Source organism: Leptidea sinapis, chromosome 16 (assembly GCF_905404315.1).
Source record: "Leptidea sinapis chromosome 16, ilLepSina1.1, whole genome shotgun sequence".
In the NCBI taxonomy this organism is placed as follows: Eukaryota; Metazoa; Arthropoda; class Insecta; order Lepidoptera; family Pieridae; genus Leptidea; species Leptidea sinapis.
In genome coordinates, this window is record NC_066280.1 from 13,523,199 (window position 1) to 13,546,142 (window position 22,944).

A 22,944-nucleotide genomic window follows, 5' to 3' on the forward strand; every position below is an offset into this window, starting at 1 on the left:
CAAAAATAACATTATGTTTACATTGTTGAATGAACAAACAAATTTAGTCCCATCACCTTTGTTACGTGTCTCTTCCGGGGGTAATACGTCACAACAGCCGACCAATCACAACGCGTCATTTCATGGGACGAGGGTATAAAAGAGCGGCTTCCGGCTCATTTGATTCAGTCTCGTGCCAGATTTTGGCGAGACAACACGTCCTGAGGATGCCTCGTGTAGAGGCGAAACACGTGTCGAATTGTTTTAAAGACAAATATTGGCGGAATTAACACTAAAGAAAACTTAAATAATTTGTATAGTTATGGATTTCCGCAAAGTAACGCCTTATTCAATAAATTTTCCTCTAATTATTCCGCGAATATCATCCTAGGTGGGAGGCAACAGTGGTTTTAAATTTAAATCTTCACTATATCCCTGTGTACCTACCGTCTTTTTCTGTTGCGTGATATTATTATCATCTATAGGCGAAAAATACTGTGATTCTTTTAATTGGTTCGGCGAATCGGTATCAGTTAGGTAGCGGTCACTAGGACGTAATGGAGTGTCACTGTTGTCTGACTTCGGCTGTTTAGCGCGGCATCCTTGACACTTCCATTTATTTTTTTGTTCGGTGTTCATTATACCGAATCGTTTTCCGGAAATATTAGCGCATGGGAGATCATATTTTAGTTTGCAAAAAGCACAAGTAAGGTGATCCGTAATATTAATTTTACTGCGGCATCCACCACAATTGAATTAGATTTAATTGCAATATTTTAAAGATGTATTTAATGATTACTCACTCCTCTTATGGAGTTCAGATTTCACACTTTGCACTATTTGAAAGAGCACTTTACAAGCTTTCTGACAATGTATAATATATGTAGTTTTGTAAGTTATTTAACGGAATTGTATTAAAAATTAACGGAACAAACAAATACGGTGTCACTCTTAGCGTGGCGCGTTCGCGTGTTCCAGTTAGATATGTCATTAAGACCAACACTTTACCAACTAATAAGACACAAATGCATTATTTTCTAAAGTCTTCGAAAACAAAATTATTTAGTTAAGCCTCGATAAAAAGTTTCATCATTTCAGCTGGAAGACGTCCACTGCTGGACAAAGGCCTCCCCCCAAAGATCGCCATGACGATCGGTCCCACACTGCCCTCATCCATCGTATTCCGGCGATCTTGACCAGATCGTCGGTCCATCTTATGGGGGTTCTACCAACACTACATCTTCCGGTACGTGGTCGACATTCGTGGACTTTACTGCCCCAACAGCCGAGCTATGTGCCCTGCCTACTGCCACTTGAGATTCGCACCCATCTGGGCTATGTCGATGACTTTGGTTTATGATAAAAAGTTTAGTTCTACATTAAAGTTTTTATTTATTATAGATTAAATAAACATAAGATTATACAAATAATACCAACTTCATACTTTAAATATTATTTATTAACGGCCTTATTTAAAATTAAATTATAGTTAAGTTCTATTTATTCATTCTCGTAAAACATACAGTGATACATATTATCGATTCCGTTTAGTATGACCGCTTTATAATCAGTTTAAAAGATTCAATGAACTAAGTGCTGAATGTAACAAATTAACTATATTATGGAAAACATACAAATTATCTATAGAAACACCATCAGTAAGATAAATATACAACAAATAACGGCAAATGACCTGAGCAGTTGGCATAAGAGTTGAATGACAAGAAATCGTACCGGAGGACGCGCGTGGGTCACACAGAATACGGCGACACACAGAGGTTACGCGACGTAGTTGTACTGGTTGGAGTTGTCCTTATCGCGCTCCATGTAGTCTCTGTCTATCAACGACTCTATACGCTTCTTCAGATCTGCGGGCTGCAATAATACATTTTTAAAATTAAATCGAGAAAATACTTACCCCTAGCAATAAATAGGTAGAGTGCGTAACACCAATTTGCGTAAATTGGCTAACTATAATAGGTTTGAGTTGCCAAAAACCAATAACATATATTATGGTAAAAGAAAATGGAACTACATATTGCCCAAAATCGTAAATAATAATAATGATAATGTTGACACACTTTTACACAAATTATCTTGCCCCAAACTATGCATAGGCCTATAGTATGGGTACAAGACAACGATATATTTATTACAATATACTTACTTAAACATCATAAATACATATAAACATCCATGACTCGGAAAGAAACATTTGAACATTAAAAAAAATCATGCAAAATAGAAAAACTACAAATTAACAAACAATAATATTTGTTAGTAAGTAAACAAACACCTAAGTAAATAACTTTAAAGTGTGAGCAGTTTCAATGAATAATGTAATAGTTATTTATGCAACTGTTGTGTAATAAGGGGTATTACAACACGAATGTGGGTTTATCAAACGACGCGAAGACGAGTGTGATAATAGTATCACATGAGTGTTTTAATTCCTAATTATCAACAGTTGCATACAAGACTTCATCTACACTATGAATCCTCTAAAATATTCCGAAACATCTTACTGCTAACATTAAAACAGCCAGTCCTAGTAGTAACCTAATATCATCCATTACTGATTATATATATACAAATAAACAAAGTATTAATGAAAGAATTATTTATTGTAGTAGTCATTTACATTGCAGCGTTTAAAATATCTGGCGGTGTGCTGTCAAAACTTAAATCGCTCAATTTTTGTAAACAAAGCAATAAAAATATCGAAGAAAAATGACGGGGATTCGAATAACCTACTTTTTTTTACGCCGCGCGACGTTCTAGTAGTGTGCGCGTAAACAAAAATGTTCTTTTTTTGAAATTCTGTGTGCTGTTGAAAAATGTGGCTGTCTGTTGAAACTCTGTTGAATGTTGTTATGAAATTCAGTACAACATTACAACACTCGTTTGGATGATGTAATGGTTATTAGGACATTGGATGTTTTAATGTTGGCAATAAGCTAACTGTTTCAGAATCTTGAATAGAAGATTTAAAGCATGGGTGTAGATAAAATTAATATTAGGTACCAGGTTGCAAGTCATTTATCACCATTTAAGTGTCATGAAAAAATGTTATAGTTGAAAAGCAACTGTACAGATATAATTCACGGTAAAAGAACAGTAATTGATGTCATAAGATAATGATTTATGATTTTAATTGTATGAATAATTTTGCCGATTACTTACCGATGTTACGATATGATATTATTATGTTCCTTAAATAGATAGGTACTTATATTGTATATAATTTTATTATTTTCATTGCCAATGTTTATGGTAGCAGGTAGTCTTGGGGGATTAGATATCTATTTTAATTAAAAATATTTAATTCTCGAAGTCTGTGTCTCGGTGTCTAGAGAATACCAGCGTTGAGAATTTAAATTCCCAACATAATGCTGACTAGATACCATTTTGGTTATTTAATGTCCATATTTTATTAGTTATAAGATTTCTGTAAAATTATTGAACTAAATAAACATTTTCATTATTATTGTTACTAATGGATAAGGAAGAGATGGGGCTATGTTTGAGCTTCCGACTATAAAACAAGACTCCAAACGCATCCAAGTCCTCTGGCAATTAACATTAACAATACATGTTACTTATAGATGTCCTATTTAAGAAAAGATTTCTTGGTCGCGATGTACTCTTATCATTACTGTTATACTGCTCATCAGCAGTTTGCAAATATAACCAGAAAAAACCTATAAACAATTGTATAAATACCAAGTTTTACTACAGAAGATGAACAATTGATACATTTAACCTCGCCAGAAATACTTGATGCAATGCAGCACAAAATGCAAACAAAAGCTTAACCTGCAAAATCTAGAGAAAAATACTTAGTTGCGGCTCTCATTTCAGGATCAGTCTAACGTACTACCTACGAACAGAGCGTGAAAGCTTTTCACTTCAGAGCATTACTGATCAGTCTAACCTACTACCAACGAACAGAGCGTGACGGAGCATTTCACCTCAGATCGTGACTGGTCAGTCTAACCTACTACCTACGAACAGAGCGTGACGGAGCCTTTCACCTCAGAGCATGACTGATCAGTCTAACCTACTACCAACGAACAGAGCGTGACGGAGCATTTCACCTCAGATCGTGACTGGTCAGTCTAACCTACTACCTACGAACAGAGCGTGACGGAGCCTTTCACCTCAGAGCATGACTGGTCAGTCTAACCTACTACCTACGAACAGAGCGTGACGGAGCCTTTCACCTCAGAGCATGACTGATCAGTCTAACCTACTACCAACGAACAGAGCGTGACGGAGCATTTCACCTCAGATCGTGACTGGTCAGTCTAACCTACTACCTACGAACAGAGCGTGACGGAGCCTTTCACCTCAGAGCATGACTGATCAGTCTAACCTACTACCAACGAACAGAGCGTGACGGAGCATTTCACCTCAGATCGTGACTGGTCAGTCTAACCTACTACCTACGAACAGAGCGTGACGGAGCCTTTCACCTCAGAGCATGACTGGTCAGTCTAACCTACTACCTACGAACAGAGCGTGACGGAGCCTTTCACCTCAGAGCATGACTGATCAGTCTAACCTACTACCAACGAACAGAGCGTGACGGAGCATTTCACCTCAGATCGTGACTGGTCAGTCTAACCTACTACCTACGAACAGAGCGTGACGGAGCCTTTCACCTCAGAGCATGACTGGTCAGTCTAACCTACTACCTACGAACAGAGCGTGACGGAGCCTTTCACCTCAGAGCATGACTGATCAGTCTAACCTACTACCAACCAACAGAGCGTGACGGAGTATTTCACCTCAGATCGTGACTGATCAGTCTAACCTACTACCTACGAACAGAGCGTGACGGAGCCTTTCACCTCAGAGCTTGACGGAGCCTTTTACCTCAGAGGGTGACAGATCAGCCTAACCTTACAACCTTCGAAAAATGTGTATGCTAAAATAAAGTTTTCACTTAAAAATATATAAATTTGCTATCCCGACCTTACCGAGGTTCAGCTGGATAAACTCGAACGCCTACAAAGTGTATGTATTCGCTTCATTTTTAACCTACGTAAATACGATCATGTCTCCTCCTACCGAAAAAAACTCAACTGGCTTCCTTTACGTCTACGTCGCAATTCCCACATTCTACACCTTCTTTACTCCATAATTTTGCACCAAAACACTCCTCTTTACCTTAAAGACAGATTTGAGCTACTAGGGTCTCAGCGTGAGCTTTCGTTGCGCTCTGCTGCGAAACAAATACTAAATGTTCCTTTCCATAAATCTGATAGCTGCTATCACTCTTCTTTCACTATTAATGCCATCACTCTTTGGAATCAACTGCCGCTTACTATCCGTCAAGCACAATCATTAGCTTCATTTAAAAATCAACTAAAAAAACATTATCTGTCCTCTATTTGATAGAATCTATCTGTATGTATCCACCAACATAGTTCAACAATTCTGAAATGTTAATTATTGTTCCTACTTTTTACATATTTTACTTTCTTATAAATTTATCTATATTTTAATATAGTATATATTATGTGTGTCTATATTTTTGACACTTCTTACCCTTTTAATGTACTGCCTTTCTCTTTTATTGTATTACAAATGGTTGCCTGGAAGAGATCACTATATAGTGATAAGGCCGCCATTTGCACCATATCATGTAATTATGTATGTTAGTAATTAAGTTATATTTTGTTAATGTGGTGTCAAAAAAGTGTAATAAATAAATAAATAAAATAAATTTGTTAAGTGACTGTTAAACAGATTACAACTTACTTTAACTGGGAACTTGAGTTGGTTGTACAGCTCTGATATGAGCAGGTTGTGCGAGAGCGCCTTCCTCATCTTCATAACTCGCACAATGGCCGCGTCGATCTGGTACTGCCGGTCTTGGAACACGCGCTCCTCGGTCGCCTTCTGTTCCTCGCTCTGATGACAAATATCAAAGTCAAAGTTAAATATTTTTTTTTATTAGGCTCAAAATAAGCTTATAGTTAATTAATACGAGCGCTGATAGATAACTAATATGTGGTCTGAAAGAAGATGTTGTGACAAGGACTGAGAAAGGAATGCTAAAATGGTTTGGACACGTGGAGCGAATGAGTGAAGAAAGCATGACTTATCGATATATAACGTAAGTGGTGTGTGTGGGCAAGTCGGTCGCGGGAGACCTCGTAGAACATTCGTCGACCAAATGCGGGACGTCGAAAAAAATCATTACATTTTCTTGTAACGTGGATCTGGAAATTTATTTAAGAGTAGACTAAAAAGGACAATCTTAGATATAAAACATGTGTCTCAATAGCAACTTTACAATTACCGCACTCGTGTTATATGCCAACCTGATCAAGTTAAGTTTGTACGAATTCCTATCCGAGGTTCTCGAGGGTGCAGAGACCGAATTTTGGATCATTTTTGAAATCCAAGATGGCCGCCGCGCTAAATTATGATATCAACAATATGGATATCATATCCAAGGTTCTCGAGGGTGTAGAGAATGAATTTGGAATCTTTTTTGAATTCCAAAATTATTTTTGTTTTGCCACATGGAACTAAAACCGTTGAAATCAGCAAAACTGTGTGCTAACGAACACGAAACACTAAAAATGCACTTCTTTTCATGCATAATATTGATAAAACTGCTCCTTCTTCACGGACTGATGATGCAAATGAGATTGAAAGTGACGGTTGTATTATATATAACTTAGAAGAAAATGGAGGCATAATGTCTCGCTTACTAGATCATAACCAAGCTTGTGAATATTTAGCAAATAGTTGGATATATTGAGTACATTTTTTTATTTATTTTATTTTATTTTTATTTTATTTTATTAAGAAAACCAACAGCATATTACAGATTAGATAAATAACTAATAATATTTTACAATAATAATGCCAATAACAGGTTTCCCTTATATTATATTAAATTACGGTTTCCGAAAAATTTCAACATGGTGCGATACCTACTATACAAAAATGAGATTTATCTTGAGATTATATAGGTCGTTTCATTACATAAAAAAAAAACTTACTAAATATATACATAAAAGGTAATACATAAATATGTATACTATATGTGGTAAAATAGATAAACATATTAATATATTATGTTAGTGCATCAGTTACTTAGATGTATCATTGAAAGTAGTTGAGTTCAGATTTGAATTTAGATTTATTTATGCTGAAAAGATCTACGTGACTGAAGGTTGTGTTGTAAGTATGTATTGCCCGTGATATGAAAGTGTTTTTGGAATAGTTTGTATAGTGTAGTGGTTCATATAGTAGATTCGTGTGCCTCGTGCGGGTTGACGGTGTACAGTATGATATTTTAGAGGTCAATTTATCACAGTCAACAAAGCTGTTCACAATATCAAATAGTAGGCTCATATCAAGTAAAATGCGTCTCTGCTCCAAGGCTAATAGTTTGTGCGCCTTACAACTGTCATAATAAGAGCCGGTGTGTAATTTTTTACGGTAGTTTAGGTGGTTTAAGAATTTTTTCTGTATACGTTCCAAGCGTTCATTGTAAATTATATATTGTGGAGACCATATTGAACAAGCATATTCCAGAATACTCCTGACATATGCATAGTATATAACTTTAATAGGTTCTATATCAGAAAATGGTTTGCACGTGCGCAAGACAATGCCCAGATTTCTTATGCTTTTTTTTGCTATGTTGTTAATGTGGTCGCAGAGTAACATTTTGTGATCAAAATATACTCCGAGGTCGCGAACAAGTTTGGATTTCTGTAAAAGTGTGCCATTTAAGGTGTAGTTATAGTCAAAGGGCTTTGATTTACGCGTATAACTGATTTGCACGCATTTGAGTATGTTGACTGTAATGTTGTTTCTTTTATAATATTCAAAACGACAGTCGAGATCCTTTTGCATCAACTGACAATCATTTATAGATTTTATACTACGATATATCTTCTTATCGTCAGCATACATTCAGAGTTAGCTAAGCAGGAACCGATATCATAGAGATATGCATTATAAAACAATGGCCCTAAATGCGAACCCTGTGGTACACCGCAGGGAATATCAACGAGATCAGACCTGTAACCACCAATCACAACCGCTTGAGATCTATTTGAAAGATACGATTGTACCCAACGAAGTAAATCTCCATGAATTCCAAGGAGCTGCAGTTTGTGGAGAAGGATGACATGATCCACACGATCGAAAGCTTTTTCAAAATCAGTGTAGATCACGTCAACCTGACCACCACGTTGCTTGTTAGAAAGTACATAATCGGTGAAGCACGCCAGGTTCGTGGAAGTCGATCGCCTCCTGAGAAAACCGTGCTGTTCATGAGGAATGGATTTAGCAATTATATGATAAATTGAATGTATACGATAAGTTTGAGTAACTTAGCTACAGTGCATTTATGTTTTTAAAGTGACAAATGACCCTCACTTCTGGGATTAATTACGCAAATAAAACTGAAAACAAAATTTTATGAACAAAATGTTATCAACTGTAGCGTAGATCCTGTAGATGAAGTCACAACCTGAGAGTTGAACAAAGCATACAAGATTTTATAAACGATACGTCACTCGAACGGTTGGCTCAGTTGGAAAGAGCACTCACACGCAACGCGTAGGTCGCGTAGTTTTATTTGTGTAAGTTTGAGTACCACAAATAAGTAAGCTCACGAGATGGAGATGGAATAATATATGTCTCAAGCTACGTATACGAGGTTTGTAAAGCTACAGATTTCTTTATTGTTTATTTAAAATTACAAATGTAATATAATTGTTAATTTAAAAATACTAATATACACGTAATTCATTTTTAGAATTATGTTTAATATCTAAGCCCTCGTCTTGAAGTCCGTCCTTGAAGATAGATAATTGTATGACCCGGAAAGCCTTGCTAAAGTTGAGTATGCTCCAAACTTTAATCGACATTAAGTATTTATTTGTGGTTTGAATAAAATTGCTTTTTCTCGGATGTAAGAAACATTAGATATAATAAGAGCTGTGTGTGTACCGTCTCCTTCATCTGGATCTGGTTGATCTTGATGCGGAACAGCTTGTTGGTGAAGTCCTGGTTGAACAGGAAGCAGTCTGCGTCTTGCACCTCGCGGCCGCGCGGAGTCTTGCTCAGCACACGCGCCTTACCGCACGCCAGTGACTGCAGCGTGCGACGAAGTTCGCCTTCCTATATCAGGCCACAACCGTTAACCACATCATGTTTATTGACATATTTTATCTACACACATGCTTTAAATCCTCTATTTAAGATTCTAAAACAGTTAGCATATTGCCAACATTAAAACACCAAATGTCCTAATAACCATTACATCATTCAAGCGAGTGTTGTAATGAAATTCTGTGCAACATTACAACACTCGTTTGGATGATGTAATGGTTACTAGGACTGGCTTTTTTAATTTTAGCAGTAAACTAACTGTTTCAAAATCTATTATAGAGGATTCATATTATGGGTGTAGATAAAGTCTTGCATGCAACGTTGATAATTAGGTATTAATACCCACATTCGCGTTTTAATACACCTTATTACACAACCTTATTCAACACACTTTGCTCGTAAAGTGAGCAGTGTGTGTACTACGATTGCGCTACCTACTATTATTACAAGTTTGGAAGTTCCAATAAACTTGATGACATGCAGTAGTACATTGTGATACAAGGGTGGAAAGTAGGACAATTCAAGTGAGTTGACAATTACAAGCCCGAGCCGAAGATAAGGGTTTATAAAGTCACAAGTTTATAAGGAAACTAGGCAACGGGACCGTACGCGTGTATGTATTTTATTTTTGATGTGAAAAAAGTCTAATTAAAACTGGTATTTATAATAAACAACCATTTAATAGAATTTTGAGAAACCAATGCTCAGACCAACGGATTTATTTATTTTTCGCGTATATAATCTATCCGAGTTCATTCTAAGTACGAAAACTCCTTGGTACTAAACTCTAAATTGGCTTATTAGAAATATTAAATTAAACTACAAAAGTAACGATTGAACTCAACTCGTGAAAGAAATAAGTCGTTGCAAAAGATTTCATTTTCAAATACACATACGTGCTTAATAATATAACACACTAGTGCATTATCGAGTTATCCCTACAGAGTTAGATTAGTACCTAACTGCAAATTATATGAGAGTAAACAGAGCATTTTCAATTTGATCGGGTAATACAGTGTTTTTTGTAGCAACAAAGAGGATTTATGCCGCTTAAAAACCATTTACAATTATGGAATTCATTAATGTAGAGTAATAATTAATAATTAAGACGAATAAACATTTATAATTCACAATAATTTATATCAAAACATATGCAATTTATAACCTTACTAGCTGACCCGACAGACGTTGTTCGGTACATAATAAATAAAAAACTGTTTTTTTTAAAGAGTTTGTCACTAATATGCATCAAGAATTATTTCGTAAAATATGCTGCCTGTTGTAATAATGAAATTGTTTCACAGCAGAACTGTCAAACCGTGCGTCAAAATATTCTCTCGTAGAAAATATGTCCATACCAAACAAATATTGGAAATAAAATAATGATGGGCACCAAATCGAAGTAAAAACTATCCTATCTCTCAATTTGGACTAAACTGCACTCCATGAAGTAATGTCCATTAAAATCCATTCTTTAGTTTAGGAGTTCACTGTAAACAAACATCAGGACACTGGATTTTTATATATTAAGGTTTTTCAAGACACTTGCTTGTAAAGTGAGCCTTATTACATCGTTCTTGGGGCTATAAACTGAACTATAAAACACACGTGCATAGTAATATTACACGCAAGTGAGTAAGGACCCGTGTCATCATACATAACAGTGAGGCACCAAAACAAGCCGGTAAACGTGTAAATACATAGCCCTACGCATACACTTACACATACAAGCCGATCGGCCGCCATTATGAGATTTGCCATCGTCTGTGACAGATCAGTTTGCGTTGCAATAAAATATTTTAAAATGTCATCGTGCGTTGTGAAAAAGTGTAAAAACAATAATATAAAAGTATTTGTGGATATATGATTATTTAAAGGAGAAAAAAATAATTTTCTTTTTTAGGGTTCCGTCTATATCACTCGGTATCGGTATCACTATGTTATCCGACCATCCGCTGTCTGTCAAGACCCTTTATCTCGACAAATAATCAGATCTACAGTCTTTTGAAGCTGTGAAAAAATGAAACTTGAAAGTTAGGTAGCTTAAAAAAAACTTATATTTGGATAATCAAGGGAATCAAGATTCATGAGAGTTGAACAAAGCATACAAGTTTTTATCAACGATACGTCACTAGAATGGTTGGCTCAGTTGAAGAGCGCTCGCACGGAACGCGAGAGAACGCGGTTTGTTCATAAAATTTTGTTTTCAAAGTTTATTTGTGTAATTTTCAATTTAATCGGGTAATACAGTGTGTTTGTAAGAACAAAGAGGTTTTTTGCCGCTGAAATACCTACATACATTTACGTAGTAGTAATATAAATTTACACGCATGCGTAATACTCCATAGCATTCTTTTTTATTTACCTCAATATTAGTCGATGTCTTGATCTCCTCAAAGCTCAGGTTGTCACCATCGTTGAAGAGAAGAAGTACCAGCGCTTGAAATAGTGATACTTGCAGCTCTTTGTTACCCTGAAACATCACACACTCGTCTTAAATATTAGTAGAGTAATTGACAGATATACATTCGAGTTCTATATTAACTTGTAATCCTAAATTGGCAATTCGATCATAATATTTCAAACAATATTCTCTTTTTGACATTTACCTATCTGATCAATGGAACATTTTGACATATTGTAATTTTTAAATAAGCATTTTCTATACCATATAAATTTGGAAGTTAAGTTGACAGTACAGATTGACCGATGACATAAAATCTACACTCCACATGAAAACATAACATAACCTAGTCTAGTTTAAGAAAAAAAAAACTATTGCAAATAACATTTATTACTTTTACAGTGTGTGTTAGTTTAATACATAAATATAAAAGAATTTAAAATATAAAACTTGCTGCTTTGACCACCTTTTTCGTACGAACACTACGTGGACGGCCAGACGGTCTCATTGTACCTATTAATAGCCCGGTACACAAACATTTTACTAATACCAAGCGTATGGAGAGTTTTAAAAATTGGGTAATGCAATCGCAGCGATTCGGTTCTCTTTATCACCCCACTCCATTTCAATATCGCAAAATATTGTACAATGTATTGGCGCCAAAATTAGAAATCTCAATGAATAATCATATAAAAATGACAGATTCCAAATTCAAATGTAATATTTTTAATTGTCGCCGTATTTATGGCCAGACTAAGTATATAAAAGTTGTAATAATAACATAGACGTACTATGAACAACTAGACTCTAAATAGCTTCCTAGAAGGTCGTTAAAAATGTCCATGCAGCGTTGTATATACGTATACTTATACACCTGATAACATTAAAAGATACACCCAAACAACCACCTTATCTCGTGGCAGTAATGTTCAAAGTCTATTTTAAACGCGCATTCGATTTTGTTCTCGAGATTTTGATTATGGTGCGAAAGAGACGGACTCGAACACGAGGCAAGAACATTTTGTTTATGGAAATGTAATTATTCGGTAAAATGATTAAAAACGTCAAGTCTGTTACAGAATTTTGTTAATTTAAAGGGGGCAATTACCGGAAATACCTTTTTAAGTTTGGATATGCTGTTGTTTGGATAATTTATCACTGAACACTTTGTCATTGCGTGGCGTTGTATTCAAAGCGCGGTCGAAACACAACTAAACTAAAACTCTGCCTTATAGACGCGTATGCAGGGTTTGTCAGATAATTTTTAGCGTGAATGTTAGTCTAGTTTTTTATTGTAGGTTAATGAATAAATAATATGGATAATATATGTTATACTATGAATTCAATAACCACCCTCCTGAAATGGCAGATATAAAACAATCCCAGAGGAGTGATTTATGGAGTGTGTGAGTGGTATGATATAGAAAGATTTCAATTTAGCGAACTACCTAGAACTATTTCATTGTGATTTTTTTTCGGTAATTAGTTAATACGTTTTTTAAATTATGTATAAGTACTTCATTTGATTATACCATATAAATATTTGTAAGCTTCATAATAATAGCATGCTGTATCTGCCTTAAAAGATAATGCATTTATAATTAACTTAAGATTAAATATTGTATTGTTGCTTGAATTTATGTAATTATCACTGGTGGTTCGAATAAATAAAAAAATATGGTGGAAAAGAAAATCTCTAGCAAAAATCGTTCTCTTGTCAGTTGACTTTGGACACCAATACCACTTTATCAGGGATAAAATATAAAGATTAGGGTTAAGCCATGCCCATATAATTTTGAATTTGGTCAACATTTTATATTGTGGGTCTTAGTGTGTGGTACAGACCTGAGCGAAGTGAGCCCGCAGTACGCAGTGGCCCAGAGTGGGTTGCCATTGCAGCTTCCGGCCCGAGTGCTTGGCCAGGTAGAACTTGGCGAAGTGGTCCTGGTGCCGCGTGAGCTCCGCCGGCAGTCGCACCTCCACCGGCCCGTAGCTCGGCCAGAAGCCCATCGTCAGGATGTACACGGACAGCTCCAACCCGGAGCTCTCCTGTGTTGCCGCCAGGTGCTGGTGTATATTATTCACGACATCAGTTGCAAAAATTATATTGGACAACATATTTAGTCCAACCAAATTTTTTATGAAAATAAGGGACGAGATGAGCAGGACCGGCAATGAAGTGCCGCTCAGGATTCTTGAAAAATCCAAAAATTCTGGACGGCACTACAATAATGCGCTCATCATCATGAGACATAAGATGTTAAGTCTCATTGGCCAGTAATTTCACGAGCTACGGCAACCTTCAGACCGAAACACAGTAATGCTTACACATTACTGCTTCACAGCAGAAAAAGGCGCCTTGTAGTACTAATAATCTAGCCGGCATTCTCTGCAAAGGAGCCTCCCACTGCTGGATGCCCTTAGTCGTCTCTTACGACACCCTTGAGCCCGGACCTTCCCTATTCATTTTATGCCCTGGGGAAGTACAAGGCAAAAAAAATAGTGATCGACTAAAATTGTGGAATTTATTCTACTTATCAATGAGTGATTTCGTAGACAAACAGATCTTAATATTAATTAAAATGGAATAAACATTGAAACAGTGGACAGTGCAATACTTTTAGGCGTTGTCTTAGATAAAGACCTTAAATTCTCTGGTCACATTGATAAGGTACACTCTAGAATTGGTAGATTTGTGGATGTTCTTAGAAGACTGAGGCGAATTGCATCTTATAAGTTATATTAATTGGGGTACCATGGATATGTCGCATCAGTTTTCAGATACGGTCTTCTCTTATGGGGAAATGGTATGGGGGTACATCCATATGTGGAGTTGATCAGACTTTTTCATGTAAAAACATGTTTATCTCCCACCAAATACAAGCACACGTAAGATTCTAGTACCTGGACGAAACCTTGCTCTGTTTTTAACAAGGTTCAAAACTTGAAAAAAAAAAAAAATGAAAAAGTAATAGGACTGGAGACAACTGGATTCGAACCGGGGTCTTCTGCTTTCCGGATCACCCGATGTGTCATCTGACCTATTACAAACTTGTACATAATGGCTTAATCTCCCTTTGTATTCTTAAGCTATCGTAAAACAATTTTTCAAAACAAAACTACATTTTCTAAAATTGAAACCTAGCTAGATCTATGTCTTGCACCCGAAACTCCCTGTATACTAAATTTCATTAAAATCGTTGGACCTGTTTCCAAAATTCAGATTATATTATATATATAGAAGAATTACTCGTTTAAAGATATAAGATAAAGTTTCCATTAGCTATAGGTTACCTGTTTATATGTAACATTAATATCCTTCGACAGCTCCATATCTTTAAACATGCCTTCAAGTTTACAAGTGAAACCGCCTCCACACTCTTGCTTCAGCTTGCTCAGCATGGATTTCTCAGCGTCCACAGAGGCAGACTTCCCCACCAATAGTCTCTTCGCCAGGTCCTTCTTATAGAATGCCTCAAACACATCCTTGCCATGTATAAACCTGAATAACACCATTATTTTGTCTAGCAGCCGTTCTAACTCCTCCTCCGTTGCTTCCTTGTTGCCTGCACGTAACTTTAAGTCCACAAATTTCGCTGTAATCACACATGTGAACCTTATTATATTATATCAAAAATATGTAAAGTAAAAAAAAGTAGAGAAATATTTTTTTTTTATTTCATAAATTCGTCTCCAGAGTGGTTTCTCCACTAAAATTAGTCATCAGTAGAAGTCAATGGGCCCGATGAATAAATTTGCCTAAACATCATTTATACGTCTAGATAGACTGTGACAGTTGTGAAAACGTCGAAAAAAGTTGAGGTTGACGGTTAACCTCTATTTTGAGCAATACACGCACACTACTACAAAGTGATGTACAAATCGCGAGTGTAACACATAGCTGTCCTGTAGGCTAGAGTATGTTAGCGACATAGTCGCTCTGTTAAGCGGCCGAATTAAGACGGTCGCTCGGACAGACCGGTTTTGGATGCGATACGGTCGCGTAGCAGAGAGCCTCGCGACCGTCACTTTTGATACGAACGGACTGTCGTGTTAACGTAATATTACCTTTATCAATTGAACTTCACGAATTAAATATATTAATTACAGTCTACTTTTTAATTGGACGGTAAGATCTCCCTATCATTCAAGACCAGGGCACTGGGCGCCTACCAGAGTAATAAACCTGGCCTGTTTTCATCAGTTGTCTAGCAGCAAGAGGCTCTACCTATCTAGAGCTATACAGTAATAAAATTGATTTAACCTAGTATTAATGAAAAATGATAAGATTTTCCATTAGCATCAACTAATTGCAGTCTGCTGCTTGAATAATGTTTTTCCTGATCAATGTTTCATGGTTTACACAAGTCACACTTCCTTGTTTGTTTCCAGGCTGCGTCCTTCAAAAACAGCGCGTACACCTTCCTTAAAGGCCGACAACGCTCCTGTGATTCCTCTGGTGCTGCAAGAGAATGTGGGCAGCGGTGATCACTTAACACCAGGTGACCCGTACGCTTAGTACTCCTTTTTCCATAAAAAAAAACATCATACCAATAAGTTCGGCTGGTTTATTCTGTCTCTGGTTGATGAAGAACTCGAATGCTTCCCTCATTGAGTACAAGAACATGTCATTCCTCTGGAAGCAGGTGGTCACAATGTTGTCCAGCTGCTCCTTGAACTCCAACAACTCTCCCACCATGGTCTTGTCTCGCTCTGGTTCTATCACTATTGTACGTCCTTTTTTCTGAAAACATATTATGTGACATCAATTATCCTCAATTCAATGTGCTATTTTGTTTTTATTAAAAACCATTATTAAGATCACACGGACGTGAGTTTGGTCAACTTCACGATTCGAATTTATTTTGCATGTAACTTACCACAAGAGTGTTGAACCATTAAACTATCGAACCATTACATCTCTAACATTTGTGCATTGCTCATTTTTAATTAATATTATAATATCGTGAGTACCCTTGACAAAAGTTGAAGATCATAAATATTTAACAATTAAATGATTACCAATATACCTTAATATAAGCATTAAAATGTTTGCATAGTTCATTGAGGCCATCCTTAACTCTACTAAACAGATTGTAGAGTGTGGTGAGGTCTGAGAGCCGTGGCCCATCCATCAGCGACTCCAGACCTTTGCCCAAGATGCCTGTCAAGTGCTCACTAAGCAGCTGCCGCTCCACACAGTGGATCAGTTGCCACCTAGAACAAACAGCTATATATTGTAGCATTTTCATTGATATTCAAGAATTAAAAAAAAAGTTTAAGAATTCATATCACATCTATGTCTGCGCCCAGATTTATAAAAGTGGTTTCAAAGTGAAAGCTACGCCCTAGCAAAGCTTCTAACAGAAAAAGATATTCCTATCTGTATCAGAAAATGGAAAAAATAAATAACCATCACATCACATCCGTTTTATTAATATTTATTGAATTTTTATTTTATGTATTGTGGACAAGCATAGGCAAGTAGATGTAACACCAGATTTTATTTTATCAGTAATAGGAATTAGAGAGAACTAATCCTACATGCTAAATGAGATGATAAAAAAACCAGTTTACCAATGGGAGGCTCCTTTGCACAGAATGTCGTCTAGATTATGGGTACCACAATGGCGCCTATTACTGCATGAATACTTGAACAGAATGTGAAAACACTTGTGATAACACTTGAAACAGTAATGTGTAGCAGTACTCTGTTTCGGTCTGAAGGACGCCATAGCTAGTGAAATTACTGGGCAAATGAGACATAACATCTAATGACTCGAGGTGATGAGCGTAATTGAAGTATCATTAAGAATTTTTCGGTTTCTCAAGAAACCTGAGCGACATTTCATTGTAACGGGCAGGGCGTATCAATTAACATCAGCAGAACGTCCTGCTCGTCTCGTTACTTACTGTCATAAAAAAGTAGCAATCAAATTACTCACTTAGTACATGGATCTAGATAGTGCAACAGTCTTTCATTCTCTTCCCTAACCCTTTTTTCAACTTGAGCAAGATATTCTGGCACTGGCAGCTCCCGCATCAAGCGCTGACCTTCTGCTGCATATAACCTCTCTGTGGCTTGTAAGAATCTATCAACAACAAAGCAATATTTAATGCATTCAATTGTGCTTCTATTATTTAAAATATATATTAAATTTATTTAACTTCATCCATTTCAATTAAAAGAAATTTAAAATTATGTAGTTTTCCAAGATTTATTTAAAACATATATATCATATACAGTCGTGGTCATTTAATTAGGGACACTGAGATATTGCGTTCTATTTTCAAAATCTGAATCTCAATATTTTTTTATTTCTTCTGCTATTGTTTCGTGGTAGTTTTGGCGGCAATCAAGATTATAAATTTTAAGTTTTGAGAACTATTTTGAAGAAATATGTGCAAAAATAAAAGTTGCGATGCAACACTACGAAAAATCATTATGTAGTTTGTCGAGCGTGGTTGGTCATACCGAGGGATAGCAGAATAATTAAATTGTTAAAAAAAACCAGGGTGTACAATGCAGTGCAACATTTCAGGCGCAACAACACAGCTTTAAATTTGCCCAAATAAAAAAGATCGAGAAAAACAACTCCGCAAGAAGATAGAATGATAACCAGGTTAGCTAAGAAAGATCCATTTTTAGACTCTGTTTTAATTAAACACGAAGTGTTTGGGGCGGACGAAAGAGCCGCTGTTACAGCGAGGACCGTTAGACGACGTCTGATAGAAGCATGGTTGTTCGAAGGATCGCAAAGTACCGTTGTTAAAGAAAGCACATAGAAATGCACGTTTGACGTTTGCAAGTAAATATTTACATTGGACCTACGCCCAATGGCAACATGTAGTATTCTCTGACGAAGCCAAGGTTAATTTGATTTCTTCAAATGGAAGGAAATTCGTACGGCATCCTGTAAAAGCGGAAATGAATCCAAGACTCACAAAAAAGCAGGTGAAACATGGCGATGGAAACATTAAAATGTGAGGTTCATTTTCTGGACGTAGAGTGGGACCTGTAAGGAAAGTTCAGCGGTATTTAGACCAACATCAATACAAGGCAATATTAGAGGAAACTATGCTTCCCTACGCTGAGGAACATCTCTCTATTATATGAACGTTTCAGCATGAAAACGACCCGAAACATACCCCCCGTTCAGTCAAGTCGTTTCACAACAGTCAGTCGGTATCAGTGCTAGATTGGCCAGCAAATAGCCCGGACCTCAACCCAATCGAGCACCTTTGGCACGAAATCAAGAAAAAAGTTGCCAGTTATCGTACCATATTTTTAGATGAACTTAATGAAGCTTTTTGTGAGGCATGGTCAAACATTCCTATCGAAACATGTTAGAAATCGATAATGTCAATGCCACATCGGTGTCTAGCGATAATTACTAACAAAGGTACTACTGGGTACTGATTTTACACGTAATAAAATGGAGTTGCTAAAGAAATTAAATTACTGGAGATTACTAGTTTTGTTTAACTCTATTTTTCATTTTACTTTTGCTTTCCTTAATTAAATGTCCAGCTACAGAATTATACCTTAAATTGAATACATGGTTAACCTTGGATATTAAACACTTTTTTCTATTTATTTAATCTTTATTTACAGCTATTTATTGCATAATAATTGGACCAGACTATGCAAATAATAGTTACTGAGAAATCAATAGGGTTTTATATTTACATAACCGGTTATTTCTCTTCACTATCCTGAATGTCCCTAATTAGTTGACCAATACTGATATTAATTTACATAATAATTAACTATATTATATTCTGTTACCAATTACTAAACTGTTTTAATTCCAATATAATAATATAAATTAACGGGTTGCACTTAGCATCCCATAGCATGAATGTCAGAGGTAAAAAATAATGTAGTTGATATAGCTTGAGTCCAAGATTATAACAAAGGAATGAATTGTAGGTGCTTCCCTGTCTTACCCATATATAAAAATGTCCCAACCCTTAAAAATTTCATAATTTGAGGTCAGGTTTTCATGCCTTTTCTCTGGAATGGTGCATTAGCTAGTAATAAGCGTGGTAGCATGATAATCGTGGGCTAAAGCTCTATCAACTACATTATTTTATGACTCATAATTCGTGCTACTATATCGGGATACTAAGTTTAAACAAATTAACAAATAATTGTTTGACATACTTATGTTCAAATGCATCCTGATATATTTGCAAGTCTGAAAGCATTCGCAATAAACTCTTGAGCAAGGATATATCTACAGAGTCCCCTCCTCGTTCCTTCTCTATCAATAACAATAGCCCGTCCACTGTTCTAGTCTGAATCAATGTATTCATTGCTATGTGGTGTCTAAATAAGTCCAGACCCATATCCCTGAGAAAAAATATTTCATTACTAAGGTAATTGATTCAATTAAATATACAGGATTATTTATATAAAGTTGCGGAAAGAATAATGAATTATTGTAATTTAAAAAATAAAAACTGTTTTCAATCATATAGTAAAAGTTTTATAAAGTTTTTATAATATATTGGTAAAGGGCTCCTGTTTCCGCAATTAGACCAATTAGCCGGACTCATTTTGCATGCAGTGTTAGCTAGTCATTACAACCAGCCCAGTTCCTTCCAGAAGTTCCGAACACCTGGGGTTTTTGCAGACTTCCTGGAGCGACCTTATATTTATTAAGGTTTTTGCCCATAAGTTGGCCACCCCAGCACATTACATGAGTGACCGTTTCATCCTCAGTTAGACAGCCTCTGCACCTAGGACTGTCTGTAACGCCGATTGTAAATAGGAGTTTGTTCAGTGATGTGTGAGCTGTTAGGGTGCCGACCACGATTCGGATGTCATGTCTATTGAGGCTAATAAGTTGACGTGTCAGTATGGGCGATAGTGCAGGAATCGCCTTTTTCCACTGTCTACAGCCTGAGATATTTGTCCATCGGGTTTGGGTTTTATAATATATAACACAGAAAACATTACAGACAAAATCATAATCCAAAATTATCACCAAAAGAGTAAGAAGTAGGTCTACAGTATTGCAAATACCTGAATATTATATTATTCTAGTTGATTTATATATATATTTTATTTTTTACAGACTCCTTCACATAATATTACATAGTATTTGGTCCCTACACTAGGCATAGCCGGTCCTGTAAGTAACCATTAAATAATTTACATTCTATCTGATTAACCAAGTAACAAGTATTAACATTATTTAAAAACTAATTTACTAACAAATACTTATCAATTTGAAGGTTACAGTTAATAGAATAACAAATACATTAAAGCAATACTTTCATAATAAAGAATTCAGTATGATGTTAATTAGTTATTCATTTGAGACCTTATGCAAGCCTAAATTTTTTGAATAAGTATGAATATACCAAGGTTCAATTCCTGTTCCAATGTGTATGGTCATACCAAATTGTATGTACATATTTTCTTTGTGATTGTAAACAGCACTATTACCTTGATTAAATTCTTTAAATTAACAATTAATCAGATAGTAATCTACAAAAAATATAAATCTTTATTTTATTTAAATAATATTGACAAAGTTTATCTTACCAAATAGAATGTATGCTTGGATTTTGCAATACATAAGTTCGGTCTAGGTACAGAAATATGCCTCTAATCATAATCATTTGCCGACAGTGGGCACGCCAACAGCCATCCATTCGTTTCAGAAACACTTGACGATCCATGCTTTCTGATAAAAATTGCTCTATATTGGACTTAACATGTGCTTCTACTAAATTTGTAAGGTTGACATATAGTTGAGAGGCCATCTGAAAGTCACTAAAGTATTCAAGGTCATAGAAAATAAAAAGCATATTTTAAATTTTTTGTCTTTATAGCTATGTACACATTTAGTTTAAGCATATTATATAGAAGAAAACTGTCTTTATACACACAATGAGCATTTTTAGATCTATGTGCAAAGAAGAATGTGTGCTCCCTGTACCTATTACCATTAACATGGACAGAGAAAGTTTTTCAATGAGTTAATATAACATACCTATATTATTTAGAAGTATACAAAAAAAATATATCTTTATCGATTAAATACTTCACTTCTTGTGTAGACTTAAGTCCAGTAGGCCTTTTTATTATGATAACAAATAAAAAACTAAAGATTCTTACACTTGTAATAAACTAAATAATAAGATTTTATTTCTTTTTACATAAACAGCCAATTGTCTAGCTTAGTGACTGTATTGGCTAGCAACCATGAACCATCACAAGCAAGGTCTATGTTTACCTTATGACTGCACATATTTTCAACTGCCTGATAAAGCTCTTCTAGTGAATATGCAATCGCTGTAGAAGTCTGAATAGCTATAACTGCCTCCTTTAATTTGCTCCATGTCGTCTCCTGATAATTTTCTGGAAGATTCGGTTTACCTGAAACGCACACATTCATCAGATGTCACGAAGGTTATGACATATCTGTCTGTAATTTGTAAACATACATACTTTTAAAGTTTTTTATAATTAATTTCTTTGCCGCAGCCCCCGGCTTGTTCATGGAAGCTGAAGTCAGCTTTATTGTAGCATTCGCATTTGGATTCAACATGGAGAAATTCGATTTCTTTTCCGCACTCATACCGTCAACTTTTGCTCTTTTCGGACTCTGTTCGTTGTTAGAATGGGAACGTTTTCTACTCTGATTTCCACCCTCCTCTACCAAAACTTGTGTTTCAGCTAAGCCCGACATATGAAAGCATGTTATGAGTGCATGTACAACATTAATTAAATCAATTTAATCTTATTTACTAGAAAACACAAAAAAATAAACGTACGAAGCGACACACAGCACACTCATTTATTAGCTTTTTTGATTAGATTAGAGGGCGCTGAGGTCTGTGTCAGTCTTTTAGTTGTCATTTGTCAATTGTCAGTCACTTACTTGTCATTGTCATAGAACCAATTCGTTTTTATATGTCATTTTGAGTAAAAATTTCCTTTTATTCTTCTTCCTTGAAAAAAAATGGAAAAGGCAGAGTAATGTAGCCAGTGAATATTTCTCTAAACAAAAATTTTCGAGCAATTCAGTTAGGTAACTTCTCGCGATCTTATTCTGCTTGAATAATAATAACTAGGTATCTAAAATATAAAAATAATTTATGTTACAAAATTGCCTTATGCGTGTAAATACTCAATCTTTATAATATAGTTCATAGTGCAAATACCTACTATTTTTTTATAGTACAAAATATATTGGTTAAACTAAAAAAGAGGATTTATGTGATAAAAAAAAATCTCCAATTATTTACTGGTAGTTAGTCCACATAATGGTTTTCCACAATTCCATAATTGAATTTAAATTCTTGAATTCTTATCAAATAAAAAAATTAAGTTGCAGTGCCAAAAAAATAATAATGTAGAGATTGTTTTGAATGTTTCCATTGGAAATTCTGCA

At 35.6% G+C, this 22,944-nt stretch overlaps 2 protein-coding genes across 3 annotated transcripts in view; one reads left to right on the top strand and one right to left on the bottom strand.

Annotated features, from left to right (window-relative positions):
- The window catches only part of LOC126968644 (beta-arrestin-1), a 294,282-nt gene that overhangs the window by 10,719 nt on the left and 260,619 nt on the right, over positions 1-22,944 (top strand). The window lies entirely within an intron of this gene.
- On the bottom strand, positions 1,421-22,353 carry LOC126968640 (cullin-4A). Of its 2 annotated transcripts, XM_050813660.1 has the most exons (13): positions 21,999-22,353; positions 21,784-21,926; positions 21,090-21,310; positions 19,701-19,889; positions 17,479-17,625; positions 16,564-16,750; positions 16,085-16,277; positions 14,828-15,129; positions 13,379-13,600; positions 11,495-11,602; positions 8,968-9,138; positions 5,746-5,898; positions 1,421-1,854 (listed from the first exon to the last, which is right to left on the bottom strand). In XM_050813660.1, the coding sequence occupies exons 1-13, from the start codon at positions 22,237-22,239 to the stop codon at positions 1,759-1,761; spliced, it is 2,373 nt and encodes a 790-aa protein (XP_050669617.1). In that variant the 5' UTR covers positions 22,240-22,353; the 3' UTR covers positions 1,421-1,758. The 2 variants fall into 2 exon arrangements, with proteins under 2 accessions (XP_050669617.1, XP_050669616.1); XM_050813659.1 differs by lacking the exon at positions 1,421-1,854 and having other exon boundaries at positions 5,650-5,898; positions 13,379-13,582.